A 26,244-nucleotide genomic window follows, 5' to 3' on the forward strand; every position below is an offset into this window, starting at 1 on the left:
AAGATGCTGCTATTCACTAAGACAAAAGTACACAAAGCTCTACCGCAGCAGGCCTGGTGAAGCTCCCTTGGGTGGTCATTAACTCCTTCATAATGACAGTACCCAGCACCATATAAGAAAGAACCTAAACGCAGATATTTGTACCTGTTAGTCTCCAGAATAAGACTGGATGTGAGTCCATTCTATTAGCATCACACACAAGAATATCTAAGCCAATCTGTCCAAATAGCAAACAATTATTCTTGTTTTAGAGTAATATTTATTATGGGTAATGATACAACATTATTGAGAATCTGTTTTGGAAGATTTAGTAATGGCACCTTCATGTAAGTAACACTTTCAATGCCACCATACACCACACCCACAGTAACATGTAAACACACAGGACAGACACATAAACATCCACAAACAGCCTTCAGGAATACATTCTAAGAGTCATGTATATTAGGCTGCTTTTTATCTTTTTGCCATGTATATATTATATAATTTTACATAAGGTAATCCAATCTAAATACTGTAGTTTTTCAAGTAAACATACAAAAACTGAAATTCATATAGAGGAAAATGGGGGAAAAGCATATACAACTGGGTGAATGTTAAAGACACAGGTCTTGCCGAGATCAACATCATTGCCAAACAGAGGACCAGCAATGAGCACGGAATAGGAAGTTGATGAGTGCTCAGCCCTAAATGATTGATATATATGCTATACACATGTGTGTGTATACATAACCTCATCATTTGAAGCTCAGTGTTTTATGCAGAAGGGTGCTAGAAGTCGTGGATGACTTCAAGGACATAGTATTTTGCAGACACAATAGGGCAGATGCACATATGAACTCACAGGACTGTGACAGCATGCACAAGACCTGCACAGATAAAGCCAGACAAAATCCTGGCATGGACAAGGCAAGGAGGGTACCATGTCTTACTCCCAAGGAGCTGTTGGCATCTGATTGCTGATGGGAAAAGAAAAGTCAGTTTTCTTTAATGGCATGATGCCCTGTATATCAACCATACTCTAAGGGAGACTTTATACCCACGGGTAGTTGCCAACACAAGCTGGACTCAACTAAGAGAGAGTGGGAGGAAGGGAGGGAAAGGGAGAGAAAATTGGAAGTTGGGTGTTTATGAGGCTGGGAGGATCTGAGAGAGGGGCGGATATTATCAAAGTATACTGCCAGGAACTCTCTAAGAGTTCATAAAATATTTTTTTTAAAGAAAAAAAGAAAAGAAATAAAAGACTATGACCCAAAGATTTCTCATGGCCCACCTGAGTTTCTCTTCCTCTTACAATGGACATTAAAAAAAAAAAAAAACAACCCAACAATAAACTCTATGAAGGCAAATTCAGACAACGTGCTCTGTCCTCTCATGTGACTCCTGGCTGCTGCCCCAGAGCGACTCTGTTCTCCACCGTATGGCATTCCACTGGGTGATCATATTGCAGCGTACTTGCCATATTCTACTGCTAGAGACATTGAAGTGGCTTCTTCAGCTTGGAGAAGTATAAATAGAAAAGTTCTTATGCACTTCCTCTCGGTCTACATGTACACATGTACACGTGCGTTCCTGTAGGCATGCTAATGATGGGATGAACCTCATATTCCTATTTCAAAAGACAGGCTTCCTGGGTACTTGTTCCATTTACAATCGCAGAGACTAGACACCGATGTTTCTATTGCCCCATATCCACACTGTTTAAGGTTGTGAGGTTTTAAATGTTAGCCTCTTGGTGCATTTGGTCTTCGTATCTCGTCATGTGAGCTTTGAGAACCCCAAATCCTGCCACGGACTGAGGACAAACGTATGCAAATTAAAAAGAGGCAACAAACCCTCGCTCTCTAACACAGGGGTTGACGGCATTTTCTGCAGCCTTCTCATACTCACAGCCAGAACAGTGCTATAGCTGACAGCAAGGTGTTTTCAGGAAAGAAAAAGCAGGGAAAAGAGAGAAAAAAGAAGAGGGAGAGAGGAGGGAGGAAGGAGGAAGGAAGGAGGGCTGGTCTCATAAATTAGAACTTTATATTTTTAATTTTACATACAACCTTCCACTCTAAAGGTTGTAGCTTATAAAGTTTATGTCTATTTTACAAAGCGGTAGTTTATAAAGGCCTTAGCGGACATGAATGTGTACTCATAAACACAAATGCATACACAGTCAACACACATCAACGAGCTTCAAGAATCAGAAACCACTCCCAGGATGTAGGGGCTCAGAACCTCGGCAGTCCTGCAGCTTACAGTAACTGTGTGTTGGAACCTTCAGCTGCCTCAGCTAGGTCCAGCAATTATACACTGTGGCTTCTCTGACACAGGGAGGGTTGCCCAGGCGCTGGCTTGATCTGTGTTCATCAGGCAGCAAATTAGTGCTGACTCGTCGCCTGGGATGGTCACAGGTCTCAGGGAGCAGCAGAAGGGTGAGGCTTAGTGCAGAACAGCCCAAGAACCTCTTGCAAGGACAGGCGTGAAGGGAGAAACAAGCTTAGAAGAAAGATGAGAGTCGGGAGGAGACATATTGGCGGCCATTTTTCCATATCATTTTTAATACTTTGATTTTTATACAATTAACTCATCACTCAAAAATTTGTAGCTGGTGACTACTGTTTTTCCTACTTGGCACTTAAGGAAATAAAAACTTAAAGCATAATGAAATGATACAGTATTCAGAGCCATGAGCTAATCTCATGTCTATACAGTTTCCAAGTCTCACCACTTTCTATACCATCTGCTTTCCGATGGACGGCTGACGTGCCCGTCTTGTCTCGTTCTATGCAGTTAGCATTTCAGTGTTCAGAATTTTAAAATCCATTTGGCATCATCTTCCTTGTACATTTCTCATAGCTGGTGATGAAACCTTCCGGCTTTTGAGTCTGAGGAAAACATCCTCACTGTTCCCTTCATCCTTAAAATATACTTTCTTTGGGTAGAGCGCTCCAGACTGACAGATCTGTCTCTTGCAATGTGTTCAAGTTACCGTTCCACTCTCTGACCACTCGCACCGTTTGCAACATGAGGTCAGCTGTCAGCCATTTCACTGGCTCTTCTGTGTCCTGGGGCTTCATGGATCAGGTCTAGGGTTATTTCTCATGGTGGTTTTAAGTAATCTGAACACTTTTAGTTTATCTATACCCCTCACCCCAACCCCCATTCTCCTTTCTTAGTCCCTCCCCTTCCTCTCTCTCTCCTGTTGGGGGTTGGCCTGATATATTTGGATGATAATTAGTAACAAGCCATCCCACCTGGGCAGGGCAGATGATGGGCGTGGCTAAGGTTCCCAGGCTTAGAGAGACAGAGAGGAATCCTGTGAAGAAGAGAGAGACCCAAGGAAGAGGAGGAAGGCCGCCATGGGTTAGATGGAGGAGAAGCACGTGGCAGATGTGGATGGAGATTTGGTCCAGATGAAGAACATTAGCAAGTATTTGGGATTATGGATGGGAGGTAGCTTGATAGAAGTTATTAGAAGCAGATGGCGTGGGATTGGGGCCAGTATGTAGTTACGTACCTGGCCTACTATGGGAGGAGGTTTAGAGGATTGATATCTGCCCTGCCCCAGGTTAACTAAGGCTATCTTGAAATATAACAAGTGTCTGTCTCTTGATTGATAGCTAGGAGGTGATGCCGAAGTAATAATAATAATTCTAGGCCAGATAAATAACAATTATTAGGCCATACAGATAAATTAACAACAACACTCTCCTCTCTGGGTTTTTGAGGCAAGGTCTCACTCTATACCCAACACAGGCTGGAACCACTTTATACCCCTGACTAAGCCTTGAGTTTATGGTGCGTCTCCTGCTCCAGCTCCCGGGCTGCTGGACTGCAGCCAAGTGTAAAGGAGACTCATAAATTCACACTTTCCACCAATCTGGAATGGTTTGGCTGCACTTTTGCAAATATTTCTCTCCCTCCTCCTTCCCCCATATTTTAGAAAGTTCAGGTTCATATATGAAACTTTCCTAAACTGTCTGTGTCTGTACTTGACATCTGGACTCGTGGAACACGATGTAATAACCGACACTCTACCCGCCAGTTCTAACGTCTGGGTCATTCTGAGGTCAGTTTTCATTTACTTACTTGTCCTTTTTTTTTTTTTTTTTTTTTATTGTGAACTAAATTGTCCTGGCGTCCTAAATCCTCCCTGCGGCCTTTAATGAAATCCCAGAAATGGTAAATATGAATATGCTCATCCATATATTCTTGAGCTATATTCTATAATGCAGTAAAAATCTATTGAAAAGTTTGATTTTTTTTTTTTTTTTTTTTTTTAATCTTGACATGAAGATTTTGTTAGGGAAAGAATGCTTGGTAGGATCAGAGTAGTGACGGAGAGCAGATTACTCCCCACGCCCACACAAGACCTTCATGGTAGTTTACCAACACATCCTAAGGCTGCCTGGCCTCACTAGTGGAAGCAGGCAGCATCCCAGCCCTGTGAGAATGTTGGCACTACTGCCTCAAACGCTCCCAGGCACATTCACAGTCAAAGCCTCTGCTAACATACCCCGTGGAGTAAGCTTTTGGAGGTGACCTCCTTTTTTGTTCTCGTGCCCTCACATGTCTCGTTCTGAAGACTGGAGCCCAAGGCAGCCGCCACGGAGCTCACAGGCCTGTCCCTTGCCCACTGTAAGTCATAGTTTCTACTGTCTACTGTCTGGGGTTAATGAAGCTGCCACATACTGTCTTTTGTCAAAGTTGGTAGTTTTAGGTAGGAGACTAAATCTAGCACCTATCGTGCCACGGTGTCCAGGAGCAGGACTGTGTGTCCCACTGTACCCAGGAACAGGACTGTGTGTCCCACTGTGCCCAGGAGCAGGACTGTGTGTCCCTCCCACTGTGCCCAGGAACAGGACTGTGTGTCCCACTGTGCCCAGGAGCAGGACTGTGTGTCCCTCCCACTGTGCCCAGGAGCAGGGCTGTGTGTCCCACTGTGCCCAGGAATAGGACTGTGTGTCCCTCCCACTGTGCCCAGGATCAGGACTGTGTGTCCCTCCCACTGTGTCCAGGAGCAGGGCTGTGTGTCCCACTGTGACCAGGAGCAGGACTGTGTGTCCCACTGTGCCCAGGAGCAGGGCTGTGTGTCCCACTGTGACCAGGAGCAGGACTGTGTGTCCCTCCCACTGTGTCCAGGAGCAGGGCTGTGTGTCCCACTGTGACCAGGAGCAGGACTGTGTGTCCCACTGTGCCCAGGAGCAGGACTGTGTGTTCCACTGTGCCCAGGAGCAGGGCTGTGTGTCCCGCTGTGACCAGGAGCAGGACTGTGTGTCCCACTGTGTCCAGGAGCAGGGCTGTGTGTCCCACTGTGCCCAGGAGCAGGGCTGTGTGTCCCACTGTGCCCAGGAGCAGGGCTGTGTGTCCCACTGTGCCCAGGAGCAGGGCTGTGTGTCCCACTGTGCCCAGGAGCAGGACTGTGTGTCCCACTGTAGTTTTCGGTGCTTTTCTCTATGAGGATGAGCTGGGTTGTTTATGTCTGCCAGCCACTAGGACACGTCTGTTCAAGAACTGCCTGGGTGAAAGTTCTGCCCATGGACATACTAGAGTGCCACGCTCTCCTTCACGGTGGCCGCATGTGTTCTCTCCACACATAGTCTATACGCATCTTTTGTTTAGCTCACTGCAGCATCACTCGCTGTTTTGGGTTTTACACTGTCAATCCTAGTAGTATTCTTCCTAAGTTCAGGGTTAGCATAGTCAAATCTAAGCACATCCATTAATGTTATACATCCATTTTAAGATAGTTTTTTTTTTGCAAATCCAAAGCCAGAAAGGTATCTTCCCTCACATGTTTAACTCCATTTCCTTGACTTGCCCTTCCCACGGCAAGCTGTAGCCAAGTGGAACTGGGTTTTAGGTAGGAGATGCAGTATGTTGCCCATCCCCCACCCCCAGCCCTGGACTCCAGCAAACTTATACCCAACTGACTTTAAAGCCAGTTTCTGCTGTTTGACTCTGGATAATGCCCTTCACAGTGGGCCCACATTCAGCATCTTTGCTGTATTTTTATTTTTCTTTCATGTCCCACGAGACTAAGGAGAATGCTAGCCAGCTTGAGACAGCTATGAATCACCTCACATCTCAAGAGAAAGAGCACCGCCCAAAGCCAGGCAAAGCCGCCCCCTCCCCTCCCCGCCGTGCCTCCTTCCCCTCCCATCATTGTCCTTGAAACACAATTTCCTCCATGTCCTTTAGACAATGCTCGTCACTGCATTTAAACAGATCCAGCTCAGTATGTTACCCAGCTTGTCTCCTCCCTGGAAGGCAGGTGCAGTTTTGAAAGCCCAATCGACAGAACTCACACTAAAGCTGAGCAACCACCAAGGAATATAAGACTAGAACTCCTTGCTGGCAAACTCTTGATTTGAAGAGGCACGTGTTTTGCTCTCACATTGTAACTCTGGTATTATTGCGTAGTATAAAAGTTGGCTATGGAGGGAATTCAGGTCGTGGATTGCCACAGAAGGTGGCACAGTGGCAACACAGTTAGCAAAAAGGAGCGGATATTAGCCCAACATAGATGACTTCTGAGAGACTCCACTCAGCAGGGGATCAGGACAGATGCTGGGCCTCACTGCTGGGCTCCAGGTGAGAGTGCTATGGGAGAATGGGGGGATGGGAGGACCCAGAGGGTTCAGGAGCCCCAGAGGGAGACCATAAAGACTGGTGGATCTGGACTCACAGGGGGACCTGTTCAAACTGATGCACCAGCCAAGGACAGTGCACGCGGTGAACCTAGATCCCCCTGTTTAGATCTAGCCAGTGGACAGCTCATTCTCCACGGTTGTGGGAAGAGCGGGGACTGCCTCTGACATGAACTCTGGGGCTTTGACCACTTCCCCTTGGTGGGGAGGCCTGGCGAGCAAATGGAGGAAGGGGAAACAGGCTGTCCTGATGAGACCTGATAGGCTGTGGTCATATGGTGGGGGAGGAGGTCCCCTCTGTCACAGGTCTAGGGGAGGGGAATAGGGTGGAGGATGGAGGGAGGGGGAAAAAGGAAGATACACGCCAGGGGATAACAGTGGGGGTGTAATTATAATAAATTTTTAAAAAACAGGAAAAAGGCACACTGTTATATAATCTTTGTCTAAATATGCTTTAACTACTTTAGGAGGGTAATAAAATATCATTTCCACTGGGTATGGAAATATTTCTTTCAAAACTAAATAATCTCCCTTCAAACACATACCTGAAAGTTTAATCCTCTGTCAGGCTGTCTTGAGATAAGGGCACCTGTTTACAATAGAATACTGCCTCAAGGCGTCCCAGTAGGTGTTGTCTGTGACAAGTCACACTTCTCTGAGAAGCTTCTTCTCCTTGCTCAACCGCAAGACTGGTAACAAGCCTCACCTGTCTTCTGTGTGTCTTCACCTGAAGCCCGCTCCTTCCTTCCTCCTCAGCTCTGCCTAATCGACACAAGATCCTCCACATATGTGGCTTTGGGAACTTGGATGGAGTGTTTTATGTGTGTTGCATGCATGTATGTGTATCCAAACATGTGTGCATGCATTCGAGTGTGCAGCTGAGTGTGTGTGAGTGTGCATGGGTATGTGGAGGCCTGAGATTATGTCATGTGTCTCTCAGTCACTCACTACCTTGTTCACTGGTCTCTCCTAACTGCAGCTGGTCTAGCTAGTCACCTGCTCTGGAGACCCCTTGTGCTGGAATTACAGGCAGGTGGCCATGCTCACCCAGTCACGTGGGATCTGAAGATTAGGACTCTGGTCTATACAGGACAAGTGCTTTATCTTCTGAGCCACTTCCCAGGTCCTCTGTCCTAAGTTCCACTTCCTCTGAAGAAGTCAGGAGTTGTGGTTTGTGTCATTTCAACTAAAGCCATTTGTTTCTGTAATCCCTCACCTGCACCTGCACATGCACCTGCACATGCACCTCCACCTCCACCGCACCTGCACCTCCACCTGCACCTGCACCTGCACCTGGGGCCTCTTTCCTCTTAGCTCTCTGCAGAAGAATATCATCTTGTGGTCAAGGTATGGCACTCTGAGTGGTTACTGATTCCCAGCACCCTAGCACCTACTCTATTATGACCATAGCCAGGAAAGAAGCTGCCTGTACAAACACACCGCACACAGATGTGGGTCTGAGTCTGTGCCCCTCTAAGATCTGGGTGTGCTAATATCCATCACATTTCTCACCACCACCTTCCTGGGTGCCAGTCCAACAGTGTATAAGAGCCATGTGCTGTGTGCTCCCTGTATTCTTGCTTCAAGGTAGAAGGTTTCTTCAACAATAAGTGGCCCGTTTCCTCTCATGCGGTGTGGTGTTCCTAGCCTTAAATGGCATCCCCGAGCACACATACTGTTTATCTTGTCACTTCAGAGAGTGCCTTGTGGACTCAATTCCCACCACTGCAACTTTTTTTTTTTTTTTTTTTTTGCACCCATGTTGAAATAGTGCTCTTACAAGTGAAATTTGATTTAACATATTTAAGCTGGTTTAACTCAACACATCACCTTAATGTGTGAAGAGAATAAAATATATTGAAATGGTCTTGATTCTTTTACTAATAAGTCTTGGAAACAAGGTATGTGCGTCATACTTATAGAATGTTTTGTTCAGAAATTTTCATCAAAAATACCTTGTCTGTCAGCAGGTTGCCAAGAAGAGACTTGATACCCTATGAGCATATACAGGGGGAGGTAATCCCCCTCAGGAACAGTCATAGGGGAGGGGAATAATGGGAGAATGGGGGGGGGGGAGGGAAGAATGGGAGGATACAAGGGATGGGATAAACACTGAGATGTAACAAGAATAAATTAATAAAAAAAAAATACCTCGTCTGTACTTAGAGTTCCTAAAATATACAAAGTCAAAGGCAGACACAGTCAAGGTATTGCAAGCCCAATAAGGTTTTCCAATAGCTGAATCAGTTAAATAATTAAATTCGTTACCAAAAAAAAAAAAAAAAAGGTAAGTATTTGGTAGCAACATTTCAGATGTTCAATGGCCTCGTGTGGCTCCTGGCTTCCCCCTGAGACAACACAAACACAGCCAGTCACATGACAGCACTAGAAGCTTCTCCTTCACTCTGGCTCCAAGATTGGAGAACTCTCCCGTAAGCTAGTCATCACATGCCAGCTAAACACCCATACTGAATACAGGGAAAGAAACCCTCCTAAAACAGTTACCTGCCACTTCATCATAGCCCACTGGCTAAAAATGTCTTGACTAACCAGAGTTATCAGTTACACTTTAAAAGGGCATGCAATGATATCTTGGCACTGTTTTAACTCAACTACACCAGTTTAGTTAAAACACACACACACACACACTCACATGCACTCACACACACACACAAGCGGATATTTATAAAGAGGATTTTTAAAAAAAAAAAAAAAATCAAAGACAGTGGCTAGAGAGTTGCATAAGACGCCTATAACCTTCACACATCACGGCTGCCAGGGGCCCACGGATGCTACAAGAGTGTGAATTATGTAAAAAGTTTTAAATCCGCAGCAGCAAACCGAGAAGTTCAGGCCACTGTCCTGCATATAACCCATGCACTGAGAACACTGGGCTGAATTCCAGAGGGAGAGAAATCTTCAAATCCTGAACCAAACCTGGCTCAGTGACTGCCAATACCGACTGCAGGCACCCGAGACACGGCAAACTGAATGTCCCATGGCATCCCGACCCCCTCAGCTCACAGAACGGAAGTGGCTCCCGAATCAGACCTCCCCTGACTTCAAAAGTTCAGGCTAAATGAATTCCACAATTAACTTCACTCCCTGAACCAACACTCTTAAATCACGTGTGCACAGTGGGAGTGGCGGGGGGAGGAGAGGGGTGGATGAGGAATCCGAGCCATTTACAAGATGTCAAGATGAGTTATCTGCCCACAAGGGTGCCTTTTTATGGGCCGGTTGCACTGTTGCCTCACAAGCTGCCGTCTCATGTTATCTTGGTCACACTACCAGGAACACATTTAAGGGTGTCAGCACAAAGGACAGAGATGGACACGCGCTGTCTGGTGGTCAGAAACTGACTCTGGTGCTGCAGATGGGGTAAGAGAGCACAGCTAGGCGACCCTGTCCAGACACACAGGTTATAAACAGTTTTACAGCCAGTGACCAAGAATTCAGAATGCATGATGACCCTGCAGAGATGCAGCACCCAGAAAATGACAGGAGCTAGGTATGACTCCAGAGGACACAAACCAGTCTAAGGACCTTACTGACCCCCATGAAACAAGTCGTTCTAGAGTTACAACTTGTGCCACTAGGGCTGGTGACAGAGTCTGATAACACAAGCCTTTTACGCGAACAGGAATTATTCAAAGTTGAACACAACAGAAAGATCTCCACCTGCCCTGTCCCCAAGGCTAGTGACAACTGTGGAGGAAGAGGATGGGAGAGGATTGTAAGAGAAAGAAGCAGTGGACAGCCTCGGTGAGCCACTATTGCCTGGACGTGACGGGGCCACTGCACACGTGAACTCACAACAACTGTGTCCGCACAAGATGAAGCCAGGCAGAATCCCAGCATGGGCATGGAAGGGGCTCGTGACTCTCTCCCCTCGCTGATGGCTGATGGGAAAGGAAAGCTCACTTCCTTCAAGGATGCAGGCCTGAGAGACTAGCCCTGCGATAGTAGGTGGTTCGTTCTCCGTCCGTGCGCATACGGGTGGCACTAAGCAGACTGAGAGGTCAGAGAGAGAGAGAGAGAGAGAGAGAGAGAGAAGAGGGAGACATGAGGGGTAGGGGAGGAGTTGGAGTAGAGAAATTGAGAAAATATTTGATCAAAAAGCTACATTATATATGTGCTAAAAATGTATTATGTGGTCATATATATGTTTATATATAATTCTCAGTAAAATGCATTATATAAAGTTTTCAAAGAGTAAACAAATTTTCAATGATTTCCGTGAAATTATATTTTGTGTGATTCATAATAATGTGACTTCTCCAGAAAACTGCAAACTCAACCAGAAGTTGAAGCATTTCAAGGCTGATAGACTAAAACAACTGTAAACCATGTCACCCCCACAGCCATGTGGCCTGACCTCCCATCAGCATGGAATGACAACCTTGTCACTGCCTTTTGTCAAAAGGGCTGTGAGACATCATTCTGCTGTGCTCCAGCTGCTGCACCCCCCACCCCTTCATGGTAAGTTAATATCTTTAGTGTCTTGTAATGCCCAGCTGTTCGTTAAGGGCAATGCCAGCTCTGGAAGTGTGTTTAGAGTTGCTTTTTATGGAATTCATAATTCTGTGAATAAAAACGAGAGTGAGGCTACAGCAGTGAGGCCGACTGATGATAGCTAGAAAAGACGCTTCACCGACATGGGAAGTTGGGAGTCCTGGAGGAACGAAAGGGGGAAAGGGGGATGTAAAGAGGCACGCACCACCGACGAGCGGAAAGCGCCAGCAGCGAGAATGTGCACGCTGGTCTCTGTGCGGTTCAGCAGAGCCTTTACGCTTTTCCTTTCTCTTATGATTAGAAAGCAAGCCAGTGAGAGTGTTGGGCTGAGGAGGCACCTCAGTCAGCACAGTGCTCGCCTGGCACAAGAGAGGAAAAATCAAGAAGCTGGGTGCGGTGGCGCATGTTCTTAGTCCCAGCACTTTGGGGTTAGCTGAACAGCCAGCCTGTCCTAACCAGTGAGTTCCAGGCCAGTGACATGTTGCTTCAAAAAATAGAGTGAATGGGCCCAGAAGAGAGACACCCAAGGTTGACACTGGCATACATGCGCATGACACATACACACACACACACACACACACATACATGCACACACACAAATGCATACACATACATGTGCATGTACAGACACATGTCTACACTCACACACATGTGCACACACACAGGCATACACACACACATGTGCATGCACACATACACCACACATGCACATGCACACATGCATGTTAATTAACTAAGAAAAAAATAATATCTTGAGTGATCTTCCCCTCGTGTACGGTCTGGGACTTCAGCTGAGGACAGAGAGGCATGGGTGTGTGTGCACAGTGAGAGGAGTAGACATGAGTTGGGGGGTGTAAGTCCCTTCAGTGTTCAGTTGCACACATCTTAGCCCCATCTCCTCACCCAGCATCACGTGCTGCTCCTCCACGAGAGTCTCCAAGGATGTAGGAAAAGGGGCTCCACTCAGGTGCAAGAATACAGCCTGGAGCAGGAGGCCAAGGCGTCCCTTCAGTGTTTGTGGGGAAAACAGAACAATGGCTTCCCAGTTTCCACTCTGAGGATAAGCAAAGGGGAGCCGGGACCCAATGGGAGCCAGCAGGAGTGAACACCCAGCACATCCCTTGCTTGGACGCCCAAGGAAGAAGCAGCCAGGCAGCTGGTTACACTGGCAAAGGCAGGAACTGTGGGAGCGGAGCTGGAAAGATGGCTCCGTGGTTACAAACACCTGCTGCTTCTGAAAAGGAGACAAGTTCAGTTCCCAGCACCTATGTTAGATAGCTCACAACTGCCTGCCGTCCAGCTCTAGGGGACCTACTGCCCTCTGACCCCCATGGGTACCTGCACACATGTGGTGCACATAAGTTCACACAGACGCACATACATACGCATACGCTTTTTAAAAGTCTTTTTTAAAAAGGGGGCTATGAGAATTGGGGTGGAGCTAAAATATCCACCTTGGGGAGGTCACCTCGGTTGGCTCCCCAAAAGGACTGGCAAGCATGTTCCATAACACTCAGCATGCGGCTCCTCGATACTAAGTGAAAACCAACAGTTGCTACGGCCCGACAATCAGGGACGGTTAAACAGCAGCAAAGGGCTGAAACACAGCGTGGGCCTAGCATGTGTGAGGCCCTGGGTTCAGTCCTCTGCCCCACAGACGATAGCCTCAAACTCTTCCGCATCGTAAGCAGCCAGAGAAGGGAAAGGACCACGCTGCTTCACCCAGGTTCTGTGTGAAAGCCTGGCCTTCGCAGGGAGGTGAGGCAGGGCTGCCAGCTTGGTCTTGGGTTTACTCATCAATTTAATTTTTAATGGGAAAAAATAGACCAAGAAATTACAATACTTTCCCAATGTGTTACGAAAGGTCTGCTACCAGTATAAAGATGTTCAACAAGGCAAATTTGATGTTAAACTTATAGGAAATGTTAATATCCTGTGTTTATTCTTCCACATAATTAGACACCCAGGCAAGCACAAGGACATAAACAGTGCCTGAGTGGAGCCCCAAGAAGTGTTGCCCATGCCGACCAGCAACCCTACTATGTGTAGAAAGGTCTCACTTGTATCAAGTAACAAGAACAGTTGTTCATTTCAATCCTCAAAGCTAAAGTAATGACCAAGGAAAAAATAACCACTACAAACGCTGTGTCTGGCCCCCAGCAAAATGTACAAAACTGCACTGCAGAGAGATAAGGGCTTGAAGGAGAACGTGTGAAAATATCTAGAGAGAGGTTTTGTTTTCTGGGGTTATATCAAACTTCACCGCAATAAAGCAAAAAACTGTCTAGCGACTAACACCGTGTCCCAGGAGTAACTGCCGGCACTTTCACAGCTGTAAGAAATCAGTGGGGACAGTGAGTCTGAGGGACAGCGACACCCTTTACACGTGTACAGGAAGGCGTGTTTCTGGAGCGGTACAGTTTGTCTCTGCTCTGGGCTCTCAGACAACAAAGGCTAATATGAGCATCTCTTTGCTGTCACTGTTGGTGTGAGGGTTGGGGCACCGACGGCACGTCACTACTGCACAGACACGGGGGTCCCCAGGGCTGAGACAGCATAGCCCACTAAAGAAGTCCGACACAACGATGATGACAGTTTCTCTAGAACCGGAGCGGTAAAGGAGCTCCCCATGATCTCATCCCCAGTGACCCACTTTCCCCAGGAACACTGCCAGTCAGGGGCACAGGGGCCTCCATCCCTGGTCAGTCCCGGGGTGTCAGGGGCCCGTTTTCCTGTTCCCCTGTTCTAGGATGCCAATCATGCACGCTCCACGCGCTACCCTTTGCTTAGCACCAGGGCAGTTGCTCTTACTACGTTCCCCCTAGCTCAGCCTCTCATTATGAAGAATTTAAATGCAGATTTTCCTAGTTCCTGGCACATGCGATGTGACAGATGGCATCTGATAATGACGGAGAAACTGGGACACTTAGCTGAGCAGCAGAGCAAAGGACTTCCAAAACCATTACCTGCTTCGGCTGGGCTCCCTGGGAGAGAATGTCCAGCAAGTCAGCCGAGGAGATGAAGTAGAAGCGAGGGAAAGTGACGCGCTTCATTTCCAGGTACTCCGCCAGGGCTTTTTCACAGAGAGAGAGCCTGCATGAACGAAAGCCATTCTTAAGCACATGTGGCATTTCTTCTACCCTTGACATTTCAACAGAACAAACCCTGCACCGGCCTCGACGCCACTCAGCCAGGAAGCTCACCGTGTCTCAGCTTACAAACAGAACACAACCGGGCTCAGGTGGGGTGGGGTGGGGTGGGGTGGGGTGAACAGGACTCGCATACACACTCATACACCCTCACATCCCAGACTTGGGGACTTGCGTTGCTCATCGCTTCTCCGGATGAAGACTGACATTGGCATTGCTCAACTGAAGCGCAAATCTTAGTCGTAAGCTATGGTTCCCAATAAACATCTGTGCAAATCACAAGTGACTTCTACCGTCTCTCTGACATTGGGGGGGAGCCAGGGCGGGTGTTGTGAGTTCCAGAATTGTTTCCCATTTATTATCTGAAGTCCTAGCTATCGGCTAAATACAAGTAACTACCTCCCATCGGTAAGCGCCTTGTCTGAATGGTTGGTTTCCCCGGGTGTTCTTGTGGATTACATGTGGATGTGGTTTTACAGATGGCCCCTAGGAAAAAGGATTTTGAAAGCTGAGATGTTTTTGAGATGTTCCCTAAGGGTAATATATAGTAGAGAGAAAGTATAAAGCGGGCAGGTGGTTCACATCTGTAACACAGCACTTAGAAAGCTGAGGCAGGAGGCTCCCCATGAGTTCAGTGATATTCTGGACAACAAAACAAAACAATAAGAAAAAACCAAAACCAAAACAAAACAATAACAAATGGGAGTATCAGTGAGAGAGGAGTGGAGAACAGATAAGAATGTGTGTGTGTGTGTGTGTGTGTGTGTGTGTGTGTGTGTGTGTACACATACATAGATACACACATGAGAGAGGAGTGGAGAACAGATAAGAATGTGTGTGTGTGTGTGTGTGTATACACATACATAGATACACACATACACACACACGTACACACACACACACACACACACACACACACACACACACGGACTAAAGGACTGTGAGTGAGTGAGCACTGTCCTGGGTTTTGGCACACAGTCTGTGTTCAACCAGCATATGCAAAACAGTATGGTGAAAGAAAGAATTGATCTGGAGGTCTATGTGTAAAAAAATGCAACTGGACCCATATTTGTCACCTTGCACAAAATTCAAATTCAAGTGGATTAAAGACCTCAACATAAAACCAGAGACACTAAGTCACTTAGAAGAAAAAGTGGGGAAGAGCCTGGAACATATTGGCACAGGAGACAACTTCCTGAACAGAACACCAACGGCCCAGGCCTTAATGTCAACCATTAATAAATGGGACCTCATGAGGCTGAGAAGCTTCTGTAAGGCAGGAGACACTGTCAAGAGAACAAAGCGACAGCCTACAGACTGGGAAAAGATCTTCACCAACCCTACATCTGACAAAGGTCTAATATCCAAAATATATAAAAAACTCAAGAAATTAAACACCACCAAATCGAATAACCCAATTGCGAAATGGGGCTTGGAACTAAACAGAATTCTCAACAGAGGAATATCAAATGGCTAAGAAACACTTAAAGAAATGCTCAACCTCCTTAGTCATCAGGGAAATGCAAATCAAAATAACTCTGAGATTCCATCTTACACCCATCAGAATGGCTAAGATCAAAATTCAAGTGACACCACATGCTGGCGAGGATGTGGGGATAGAGGAACACTCCTTCATTGCTGGTGGGAATGCAAACAACCACTTTGGAAATCTATCTGGTGCTATCTCAGAAAAATGGGAATAGGGCTTCCTCAAGACCCAACTATTCCACTCCTTGGAATATACCCAGAAGATGCTCCAGCACACAACAAAAAAATTGCTCAACCATGTTCATAGCAGCCTTATTCATAATAGCCAGAACATGGAAACAGCCTAAGTGTCCATCAGTAGAAGAATGGATAAAGAAACTGTGGTACATATACACTATGAAATACTACTCAGCTATTAAAAACAAGAATTTCCGAAATTTGTGGATAAATGGATTGAGCTAGAAATGATCATAATGAGTGAGTTAACCCAGAAGCAGAAAGAATCAAATGGTATATACTCACTTATATCTGCATACTAGCCCAAGGGCATGTCCCCACGAAAACCTTCACTTACCAGGAAACTGGGACAGAGGGGAGGACATCCTATTGGGACTCTAGATGAGAGAAGCATGGGAGAATAGCAAAGTAGAAGGATCCAGAGGGTCCTAGAAACCTACAAGTAGAACATTATGATAGGCAGATTTGGGCCCAGGGGTCCCGCTCAAACTAAGGCACCAGCCGAGGACAATACAGGCGGTAAACTTTAATCCCCTACCCAGATCTAGCCAATGGTCAGAACATTCTCCATACTTGAGTGGAGAGTGGGATATGACTTTCTCACATACTCTGGTGCCTCATATTTGACCATGTCCCCTGGAGGGGGAGACCTGGTGGCACTCAGAGGAAGGACAGCAGGTTGCCAAGAAGAGACTTGATACCCTATGAGCATATACAGGGGGAGGTAATCCCCCTCAGGAACAGTCATAGGGGAGGGGAATAATGGGAAAATGGGAGGGAGGGAAGAATGGGAGGATACAAGGGATGGGATAAACATTGAGATGTAACAAGAATAAAATAATTAAAAAAATTAAAAAAAAAGAAAGAATTGATCAGTTATCAGAAGTCTTACCTAATACACAGAAGGAAGCCAGCGAGCAGAGAGTGACTTCAATCACACGAGGGTAAACATCCTCAAATATGAAAGAAGCAAGTGATGCCCTTTGCTCTGCTCTTACCTGTGCTGAAAATCCTTAAGCTCCTCATAGAGGTGGGGTCTGCACGTTGCTTCTAAGACGGTTTTTTTTCTCGGCTGTCTTGAACATTAACTCCTGCAGAGAAGTATTACACAGACGTTAGGAACGCATCCACTTCCTTCCACAGATTAAAGTTTGAGAGCACAGCCTCAGGCGAATGAATGGTGTTCAGGACACCGTAGGACCGCTAGGTACCATGTTTGTTTCTGTGTACAGATCAGTGTTTGTTAATATAATTCCACTGAACAGTCGCACCTGTTTGTTTTCATAGCATCTCTCATGCCACAATGACAGCACTGAATAGTTGATATGTAGATGACAAGATACGTAAAAACCCACGATTTCAGTATTCTGATTCCTATGTACTGAAATGCGCAAGCTGCATTTTACATTTTAACACAGTATGGATTTTGTACTGTTGTGTTTTACATTGATTTGAATGCTGTGAGAACTTTCACTAGAACAGGACAGGCCTGACCCTGACCAACCTTAAATTCGGCATCTACCCCGTCGAATCTTCTGGCATCCTCCACGAGCTGCATTCGAATATCTTCTGAAGAAAGGAAGATGCTCTCAAGGTGAGCCCAGGTCCGCTGGACATCCATCCAAGTGAAGATGACCACGTCGGCTGTGTTTAGCTTGTTTTGCCAGCTCAGGACTTGGTCCATGAAGTACTCCACATGCTTACTTTGAAGAAGAGTCTGCAACTGAACCTAAAAGGCAGCCAGGCACTAGTCAGTGGATGCCTGGTGGGGCCTGAGTGCCACGAGGAGGGTCACTCTGCTTGTTCCTTTGTTCCTGTACCTTGCATGGATCCCAGGCGGGCGTACATCAAGCTTTTGCAAAATGAGCCAAAGAATTCATAGCACATGGATGTATCCAACCAAAGAAAGGAGATGTACCTAACACATCCTCTACAGGAAGCCGTGCATGTGTGTGCGGCAGAAACCAACACTGGGGCTGGGGCGATGTCTCAGTCTGTAAAGTACTTGTTTTTAAAGCATGAGGAACTTCACAATCCAAGCCGGATGTGCGATGCTCACACCTGTGTCTCCAGGCTCACTTTTCATAACTTCCATGAGAAAAAGAAAAGTATATTTCAAAGAACCCAAAGCAATTAGCCCCTGAGAGCTGGTTGCTTCCTGGTGTCCAAGCACCACTAATACTGTCCCGTTGCACAGCTATCCTTTTCTGGTGGTATTTTGTTGTTGTTGTTGTTGCTGTGTTGTTGTTGTTAAATGCCAGTCTATCCTTTGAGGCTTACTCTAAGTATCATCACCTACCAGGGAGCTCCCTGACACTCTCACACTCCCAATTTGAAAGGTTCTTTTTCTCTCCTTAGCCTTCTAGGAGTCAGTCTGTCTCTTCTTAATCTCCTGGGAGTCTGTCTGTCTCTTCTTCGTCTCCTAGGAGTCTGTCTGTCTCTCCTTCGTCTCCTAGGAGTCTGTCTGTCTCTCCTTAACATCCTAGGGGACTCCTTTGTGCCAGCTCCTTCTGAACTACAAGTCCCCCGAGAGCAGGTATCTACACCTCTGCATGCCAAATGGCCCTGCACCTGGAGCCTGCCCTGAGTAGCTGCTCAGTAAACAAATGAATTGGACTTTGTGTGTGAATTTTGAAAAAAAAAAAAAAAGTCTAAGACTGCTAATTAAATTACAATCTATAATAAGCATCCATTTTACCTGGCTGTGCTCTAGAGTCTCAAAAAGCTGTTCATCAGACTCAGCAGTGGGGTGCCTGTTCGATAGTGAGCCTCATAAGAAACTGCAGGGTCTCCCAGGTGTGCCTGACTTCAGCAATAACCTAGTAATTAAAACATATTAACATCAAACTTAGGGCCAATATCTCAGCCATGGCCTAGAATCCAAAAACGTTTAATATTAATGTTAATATTTATAATAAATAAAAAAATATAGTTAAATTGATGTTCACATAATTTAAGAACGAATGTATTAAATGTGACCGCCTCTCTTTTCTCTAGAGGATTCATGGAGACGAGGCTGGAGGAGCAACCGCCATCACTGCAGAGGGCTAGGCCTCAGACCAGTGCCACACGATCCGAGTGTTACCCCTCCCTGAGGAGGCAGAGGTGTGAGAAGGGCTTCAGAGGCTGCACCGAGGGCATCTAGTGTTCATGCATCAGCCAGCAGGAGCTGGGTGCCTGGTTGGCGCCTAAAGATGGCCCTCAGCCCCCTAAGCAAACCTGGGCAAGCTAATTATCTTTCTACACCTCAGTTTCCACCCTGTACACCAGAAATATAGCAATATTATAAAAGCCAACTGAGTTAATATAAGCATGGCACTTAGAGCGGTGCTTGCTGAAAAGGAAGAGACATGGAGTGATCCCTGCTCCCTCCAACAGGCCAGACCCCTGCTGTCGCATGCCCTGTGCCTTGAGTGACTCTGTGTCCTGCCTACTTAAGCAGGCAGCGGAGAGAAACTTCAAGGTAAGCCTCCACACTCCAGGCCAGCCAAACTCTTCCTCCAAAACAGCTTCTATTCAAGCACAAGCCCAGTGTCCTAGACGAGACAAACGCTGGCGGTCGGTACCTTTTCTGTGCCATCTCTTTCCTGCCTTGTCCACAATGGCTCTCACATCAGCCTCTACTCGGTGCAGCTGTAATGCCAGCAAATCTGCCAGTGTGGTGGTGTCGCTTATTGAAAATCTACCTGATTAGGAAGAAGAGGTTCCAGAGGGGTGTGGTAAGAGACCCAATCCTTTAGCTCATGGTCCAAGCTCAGTGCTTTCTTCTGTTTCACATCCTTCCATCGTCAACTTTTTCATGCCACCTTTGGCCTGCAAACCTATTTTTTGTTTAAAGATTCCCACTATTTCATTTATTATAATTTGGTTGAAACCCCAGGAACCAGCAGCAGCCCATTTGTCTTTTCTTCCCAAATACCCTGCTCACAGAACATAATTTCCAGTCACTCGTGATATGACCTACTTTCACCACTAATTTAATCTTAGTGGCTTGGCAAAAAAATTATCCCTCCTCATGCCCGTTATTCGGGTTTATCATATGAAAGAGTTTACACTCATCTCTCTACTGTCCTCTGCTTCCCGCATCTCTTCACTGAGGATTTGGCTAATAAGCACTTGTTTCTTCCTACATCCCAAAGTCAACTCATATCCTTTACAGATGATAAGGGGTCTGGCTAGATGGCTACAGAAAAGCCACCGCACTTCGCAGTCCGGTGCAAAGGAAACCATCTGCTCTCAGGAGGGTTGTCATCTTCTCCAGCGTTCACCACCCTGAAAAGAGCCCTCAGGACCACTCATCATCCACACAGAATGTGACAAAGGCTCACTGCCTAGGTCTAAACCTTCTGGCCCTTTCCATCGCACATAAATTATTAGCCACTGTTGGCTTTCTGTAAAATGTTGTCATATTTCTTGCCACTCACCCTATATAAGGCAATTAAAAAACCCCAGCAGAAGTCCTTCTCATGATAAAAAGTAAAATAAACCCAAACTAGAGAAGTGAAGGACTCGCTGAGGTTCACACAGCCAGTAGGATATAAAAGGCGTGAGCAAGTGGGCTCAGTGCGTGCATAGCCACTAGTCTTTAAGTAGCCGTCCATCTTGCGTGAGGATGAGAGGCTTTCCCACATGTTCCACTGGATGTCAGATGAGGCAAGCTTGGAGTGACACTTTGGAGTAGGTACCACGCAGTAAGGTGACCCCAGTACGCACCCCAGTGGCCTTCGTCAGCTGCTGCCAATGCCTGTCCCTGAGAGCAGGGCTCTGCAACTCTGCGATGGCTCTCAGCGAGGTTGTCATGTCCTTCACAGTGCCTTCCAGGCCTGAATAAGCATCCCAGGCACGGACGGCCTTGTCCAGTGACCAAATATCCTAAAGACATGTAAGGAAAAGGGCCAGATCCCTATAGATAACAATGTATTACACGTGTGACTTATTTCCTTTGGGAGAATACATAGACCTAGCTCCATCCATGGATTAAGAAAGTAGTGAGGCTACATAAGAAGCTAGCCTGGGCTACACAGAGTTCCTGTCTTAAAAAAAATTAATACAAGAAAGAGAAAGTACTGTATCCTCTAGACAAGTGCTTCTCAGCCTGAGGGTGGCAACACCTTTGTGGCTGAATGACCCTTTCATAGATATTTACATTACGGCTCATAATACTAGCAAAATTACAGTTATGAAGTGGCAGTGAAATAATATTATGGTTGGGGGGGGTCACCACAACATGAGGAACTGTTTTAAAGGGCCATGGTGTCAGGAAGGTTGGGAACCACTGTTGTAGACTACAGACTGACCTAGAGAAGTGCAAAGGCACTCACTCTCTCTGAATCAGGAATCCACTACCAGCAAGCCACCCAGGTCCTGGAGTTTCTTAAATACAAGAGCTAACTGGATAGTCCATAGAAGACTGAGTTGAGAAAGGCGCATGCATGCATGGACCTTCATTCTTCCAGAAACACAAGTGAAATCAGATTGGTGACACTGCCCTGAAATATCTAGTTCATCCGAATGGGTCCTGGAAATGCTGCCTGTTTGTGTCTTTTTCATGGACGTTAACTAATGCATGTTCTGAAGATGGCTTAAACAAAGCCTCCACTCAGCCTTCACCCTTGCCCAAGGATCAAGGATAAAGCCCCACAATAAAACCGGGTAAAACACGGTACCGATTGAGTTAAGTATAAAGGCCTGCGGTTGAAGTAGGATCATCACTGCCATGTGCAATCAGCAATGGCAGAGGAAAAAAAGGGGGGGGGTGAACACAGAATTAGCTACAGCACAGTAGCCCCATTAGCATTAGGGGGTTTGAGACTGGGACACATGGGCAGAGATACAAGCTGAGCACAGAACCTGGGACAAGGGTATTGTGAAGTAGGAAGAAAGCAAGGAGCCTACCTCTTCCTCCCTCCCTTCCTCCCTCCCTCCCTCCCTCCCTCCTTCTCTCCTTCACCTCCTTCTACTCCTCTCTTCCTTCATTTTGCCCAGGCTTCCCTTAGGAGCCTCTGAAGTAGGCGAGTCTACCATCCCACACCTGCCTGGCAGGGCCTGACATTTTTAACTGCCTTTCCCTGGTAGCCTTTGATCTTCTCCAAAGACTTTTCTGCTTCTCCTCATGCCACATGCAGCTGTGAGGACTTGGCAGGGCATTAAGTTCAAGTAAGCAAAGTGCTACGAGCACTGCACCCTCTGGGTGTGTTGGGATAGCCACCAGTGACAAACCAGTAACAATAACAAAAATAATAACCCATGTAAATCCAGATCTGTGACCCAAAGAGCTGACCCCACAAGTGCCTTGACAGATACAAAATACCCAATGGTTGCTAAGGAAAGAAACCAGAGGCTCAATTCTTAAACCACAGCTCTCGGACCTGATGGCCACAGCCTCCCTCTCCACTCCAGATGGTGAAAACAAGCCGGTGGTCAGTCCTGTCCCTCATACACCCATCAGCCCTTAAAAGTATACACAAATGTGCTTTATCAATTCAATCACAGAAGGGCGCGCTTGATGATGTGTCCAAGTGGCTGAGAGTGGGGGGAAAATGCTGTCCTGCCTCATTCCGTTTGGAGTAAGTAAGGAAACACAGCCCAATACACCAGATACTAGGCAGGAGAAGAGGGAGGAGTGGAGAAAGACAAATGGCTCTGCCCAGCAGTTATGACACTCGCCTTGGCAAACCTTCTGAGCTCTGCACCCATCTGTTCCACGTTAATCTGTCTCCACTGGGTTTTAGTCCAATTATCAATGCTTCTCTGAAAACACACAAGGAGATAAAAGTGTCAACATTTGGTGAAAGTGAGTCTCCACAGCAAAATATACAAACCGGTGAGATGCAAGGCCTCTCTCTACCAGTATTTTTTTAAACATTAACTGCACTTGTCAAAACTCCTTCATCACTAAAACAAAAGAACTGTCGAAACATGTCAAGCTTAAGGCTAAAATGCCATGATATATTAATTTCTAGTGGCAATAATAAATTCCACATAGTCACCACCATTTCATCTTGCATAGTTTGAATAAACTGATAAGCATATTATTAAGTAATAGGCTTCTAAATTCTACATACAATATAAAATAGGCTATCACCAGAAGTCTTCATTACAACAAAAATCCCATTAACCAGTTTGATCATATTTTATGTTTTTATATTGTGCATCTTGTTAATGTATTTCTACATGGCTTACAACTGACTTAAGGAACTTATGCAAGATGTATATTTTCCTAGAGCTTTTATATATGTAGCCTTTTAGTAATAGTCAGTAAGTGTCACTTTATATATGCATATAGAAAATAGAAACAGGGTGTCAATGTGAGTTTGTATGCACAGCAATTGTATATTTAACAGATATTTACATGTTAATTTTTATTCATATTCTATGTAATACCCCCAAAGGATCTGAGGCAGTCAGCTCACTACACAAGGTTTTGCCCTAAAGCAACCGACAGTTAAGCACTCTGCTTCGTTAACAGAGAGTGATGGGCCTGGGAACAGGGGTTGGGAGTGAAATCTAATGTGTGCATGTGTTAAGCTATTATGAAACCCAGACAGGCTGACAGACATTGAAGTTGCGTGTTTACTCATCTTACTGAAGTTGCGTGTTTACTCATCTTACTGAAGTTGCGTGTTACTCATCTTACTGAAGTTGCATGTTTACTCATCTTACTGAAGTTGCGTGTTACTCATCTTACTGAAGTTGCGTGTTACTCATCTTACTGAAGTTGCGTGTTTACTCATCTTACTGAAGTTGCGTGTTTACTCATCTTACTGAAGTTGCGTGTTTACTCATCTTACTGAAGTTGCGTGTTTACTCATCTTACTGAAGTTGCGTGTTTACTCATCTTACTGAAGTTGCGTGTTACTCATCTTACTGAAGTTGCGTGTTTACTCATCTTACTGAAGTTGCGTGTTACTCATCTTACTCTAACGTAAACGATGACATCCCAGAGTCCCTTGAGCAGTCGGATTTCTCTGCGCACTGCTTTATCTCTTTGTAGTCTGGAAGAGCCACCTCAAAGAGCCGTGCACAGTCTTGCATCTGCCCCATCTCTTCCTCCAGAGCCTGGAGCTCCTGATTTGCCTGAGGAGAAAACACATCTGCCACTGAAGCCACACCATCCCTGGTTCTGCTACTGCAGCAGTCAAACTGTGGATTCCCAAAAGAAACTTTAAGAAAAAACTCTGCAGTGTAACTATTGGTAAACTGTAGAGTGCTTCTGACTTCTTGGTTTCACTGTATAGTTAGAACTTTGCTTAAGTACAAGAGAAGTTCCATGTCAGAAATTAGCTTTTTAATGATTACTTAGTTTAAGAAAACAGTAACAAAGAAGGAGGAGGAGGAGAAAAGGAAAAGAAAACAAAAACCAAAACCACATTAGCTTTAAGTTGTGCCTCACATATATGATCCCAGCATGTAGGAGGCTGAGACGATGGATCACTGAGAGTTCAAGGCCAGCTTGGACGCCAGAGTAAGACAGGAAGACAGGAAGACAGGAAGACAGGAAGACAGGAAGACAGGAAGACAGGAAGGAAACAAACTCCTCCAACTTCAAATGATCCTGCAGATAGAAGACATACTCAAGATGTCACATGCCCAAGCATCCAGAGTACACACACAACACACACACACACACACACAGATACACACACACACACATACACATGTACACACAGACACACCACACACACCAAACACATAGATACACACAGAGACACACACAGATACACACATACACACACACCACACACACACACACACACACACACACACACATCCCTATGTTTTTGAATTTCACCCAATGGTCACCTTTGCCAAGGTTCCTCTACTATCCTGACATGTAGCTGGAAAAACAGGAGAGCTGAGCTGGGTCAGCAGTAAGGGCGCTTCTGTGTTTGCTGACTGCAGATGCCATGCGACCAGCTGCCGCCATACTCCTGTCACTGTGACTTCCCATCCCACCCCCACCCCCTTTCCCTCCACTCCCCCCTCCCTCCCACTCCCCTTCTCCCCCAACGTCCCAATGGACCCTCAGGCTGTGAGTCAAAACGAAGCCTTCCTTAACATAGTTTTGCCAGGTGTTTTGTCACAGAGATGAGGGAAAAACCACTATATGGAATTGCTATTTCTAGGAATGGGAAACTTTGATAAATCTTGTTTTTATGGAAAAGCACGTGTTTTGTGCTGAGGCTTTCAAATTCTGTGTCCGTTTGGTCTATGCCCACAGTTTTCGTTTTTTGTTTTCTGTACTACCCTTCCCAGATCGCTGGTGTTCCAGTTGTCACTCTGATTGCTCCTTCCAAAGTCTGCCATGGCAATGACACCTGACTTTGCTGTCCCCTTTCCTGCAGGCAAAGGCAGCAGGAGCTACTTTGTCGTCGTCTGTGGGCAGTGAGTTCATTCCACTGTTATAAAATCTAGTGTGCCTGGATTTCACTCCTACTGGAGCAGTACAGTCTTACTCGGGATCTGGGAGATGTTTGCATTGTTGCTTAGGGACCGTTCTTGCCTGCCTGTCACTTCTAGCACCTGTAGTCCTGTCTGGTTTTATCTGGTCGCCTTTGGTATGCTGCGGCTCTCTGTGATGAATCGAGACAGACTTTCCCTTTTCTCAAATAGAGTGGACTTAGCTTCTCAAGGCCCCAGAGTCACGTCCAGCCAGTTCTAGAGATGCCTCCGCCCATGTGTCCTTCTGTTTAGTCCGTTCCCTAGGGTGCGGGAGTTAGGCACATTAGGATTTCTTCCCCTGTGTCTTTCCCTTTATTCCTATTTCTTACATATATGTGTTGCATTTGGCGTCATTTCTTCCAATGTAGTGTGCACTTTACGCCTTTTTCCCAAGTGTAACTAGTTCCTGGTCCTAGCTTCTGACTTGTGTCTCAGGCAACTGTAACCCCTGTTTCCTTGTGTCTCAGGCAACTGTAACCTCTGTTTCCTTAAGTTAACTGGTACTTGTCCAAATTCAACGGATCATTTTTGACAGACTCAAAGCCGAGCGCTGCTCACTTTTTTCCCCAGTATGCTCATCTTTTTCTCTCGTATCTGAGGATCTTCACATGGCTCTGCATCTGGGGCTTATGGTGACTGCCGGGTACGGCAGTTATGTACTATTTAATAGCTAACTGGTATTTCACTTGCTTAGTCTGTTGCTTCCGTGAGGAAACTAGATCAAGACTGGGACCCTGTTTTCCAGAGATCTGAGGTTGCGTCTACTGGGTTCTAAA

General features: G+C 46.0%; 1 protein-coding gene and 1 long non-coding RNA gene across 2 annotated transcripts in view; both read right to left on the bottom strand.

Annotated features, from left to right (window-relative positions):
* Dnah11 (dynein axonemal heavy chain 11) overlaps positions 1-26,244 on the bottom strand; it is a 326,041-nt gene that overhangs the window by 209,967 nt on the left and 89,830 nt on the right. Inside the window, exon 28 of the mRNA XM_051152523.1 lies at positions 14,120-14,246. Coding sequence (XP_051008480.1) covers positions 14,120-14,246 — 127 coding nt within the window. The remainder of the gene's footprint in view (positions 1-14,119; positions 14,247-26,244) is intronic.
* On the bottom strand, positions 17,093-18,765 carry LOC127195091 (uncharacterized). Its single transcript, XR_007831363.1, has 3 exons — positions 18,726-18,765; positions 17,532-17,756; positions 17,093-17,118 (listed from the first exon to the last, which is right to left on the bottom strand). It is a non-coding gene; the product is annotated as an uncharacterized LOC127195091 (long non-coding RNA).

This window comes from Acomys russatus, chromosome 1, assembly GCF_903995435.1.
Source record: "Acomys russatus chromosome 1, mAcoRus1.1, whole genome shotgun sequence".
Classification (NCBI taxonomy): domain Eukaryota; kingdom Metazoa; phylum Chordata; class Mammalia; order Rodentia; family Muridae; genus Acomys; species Acomys russatus.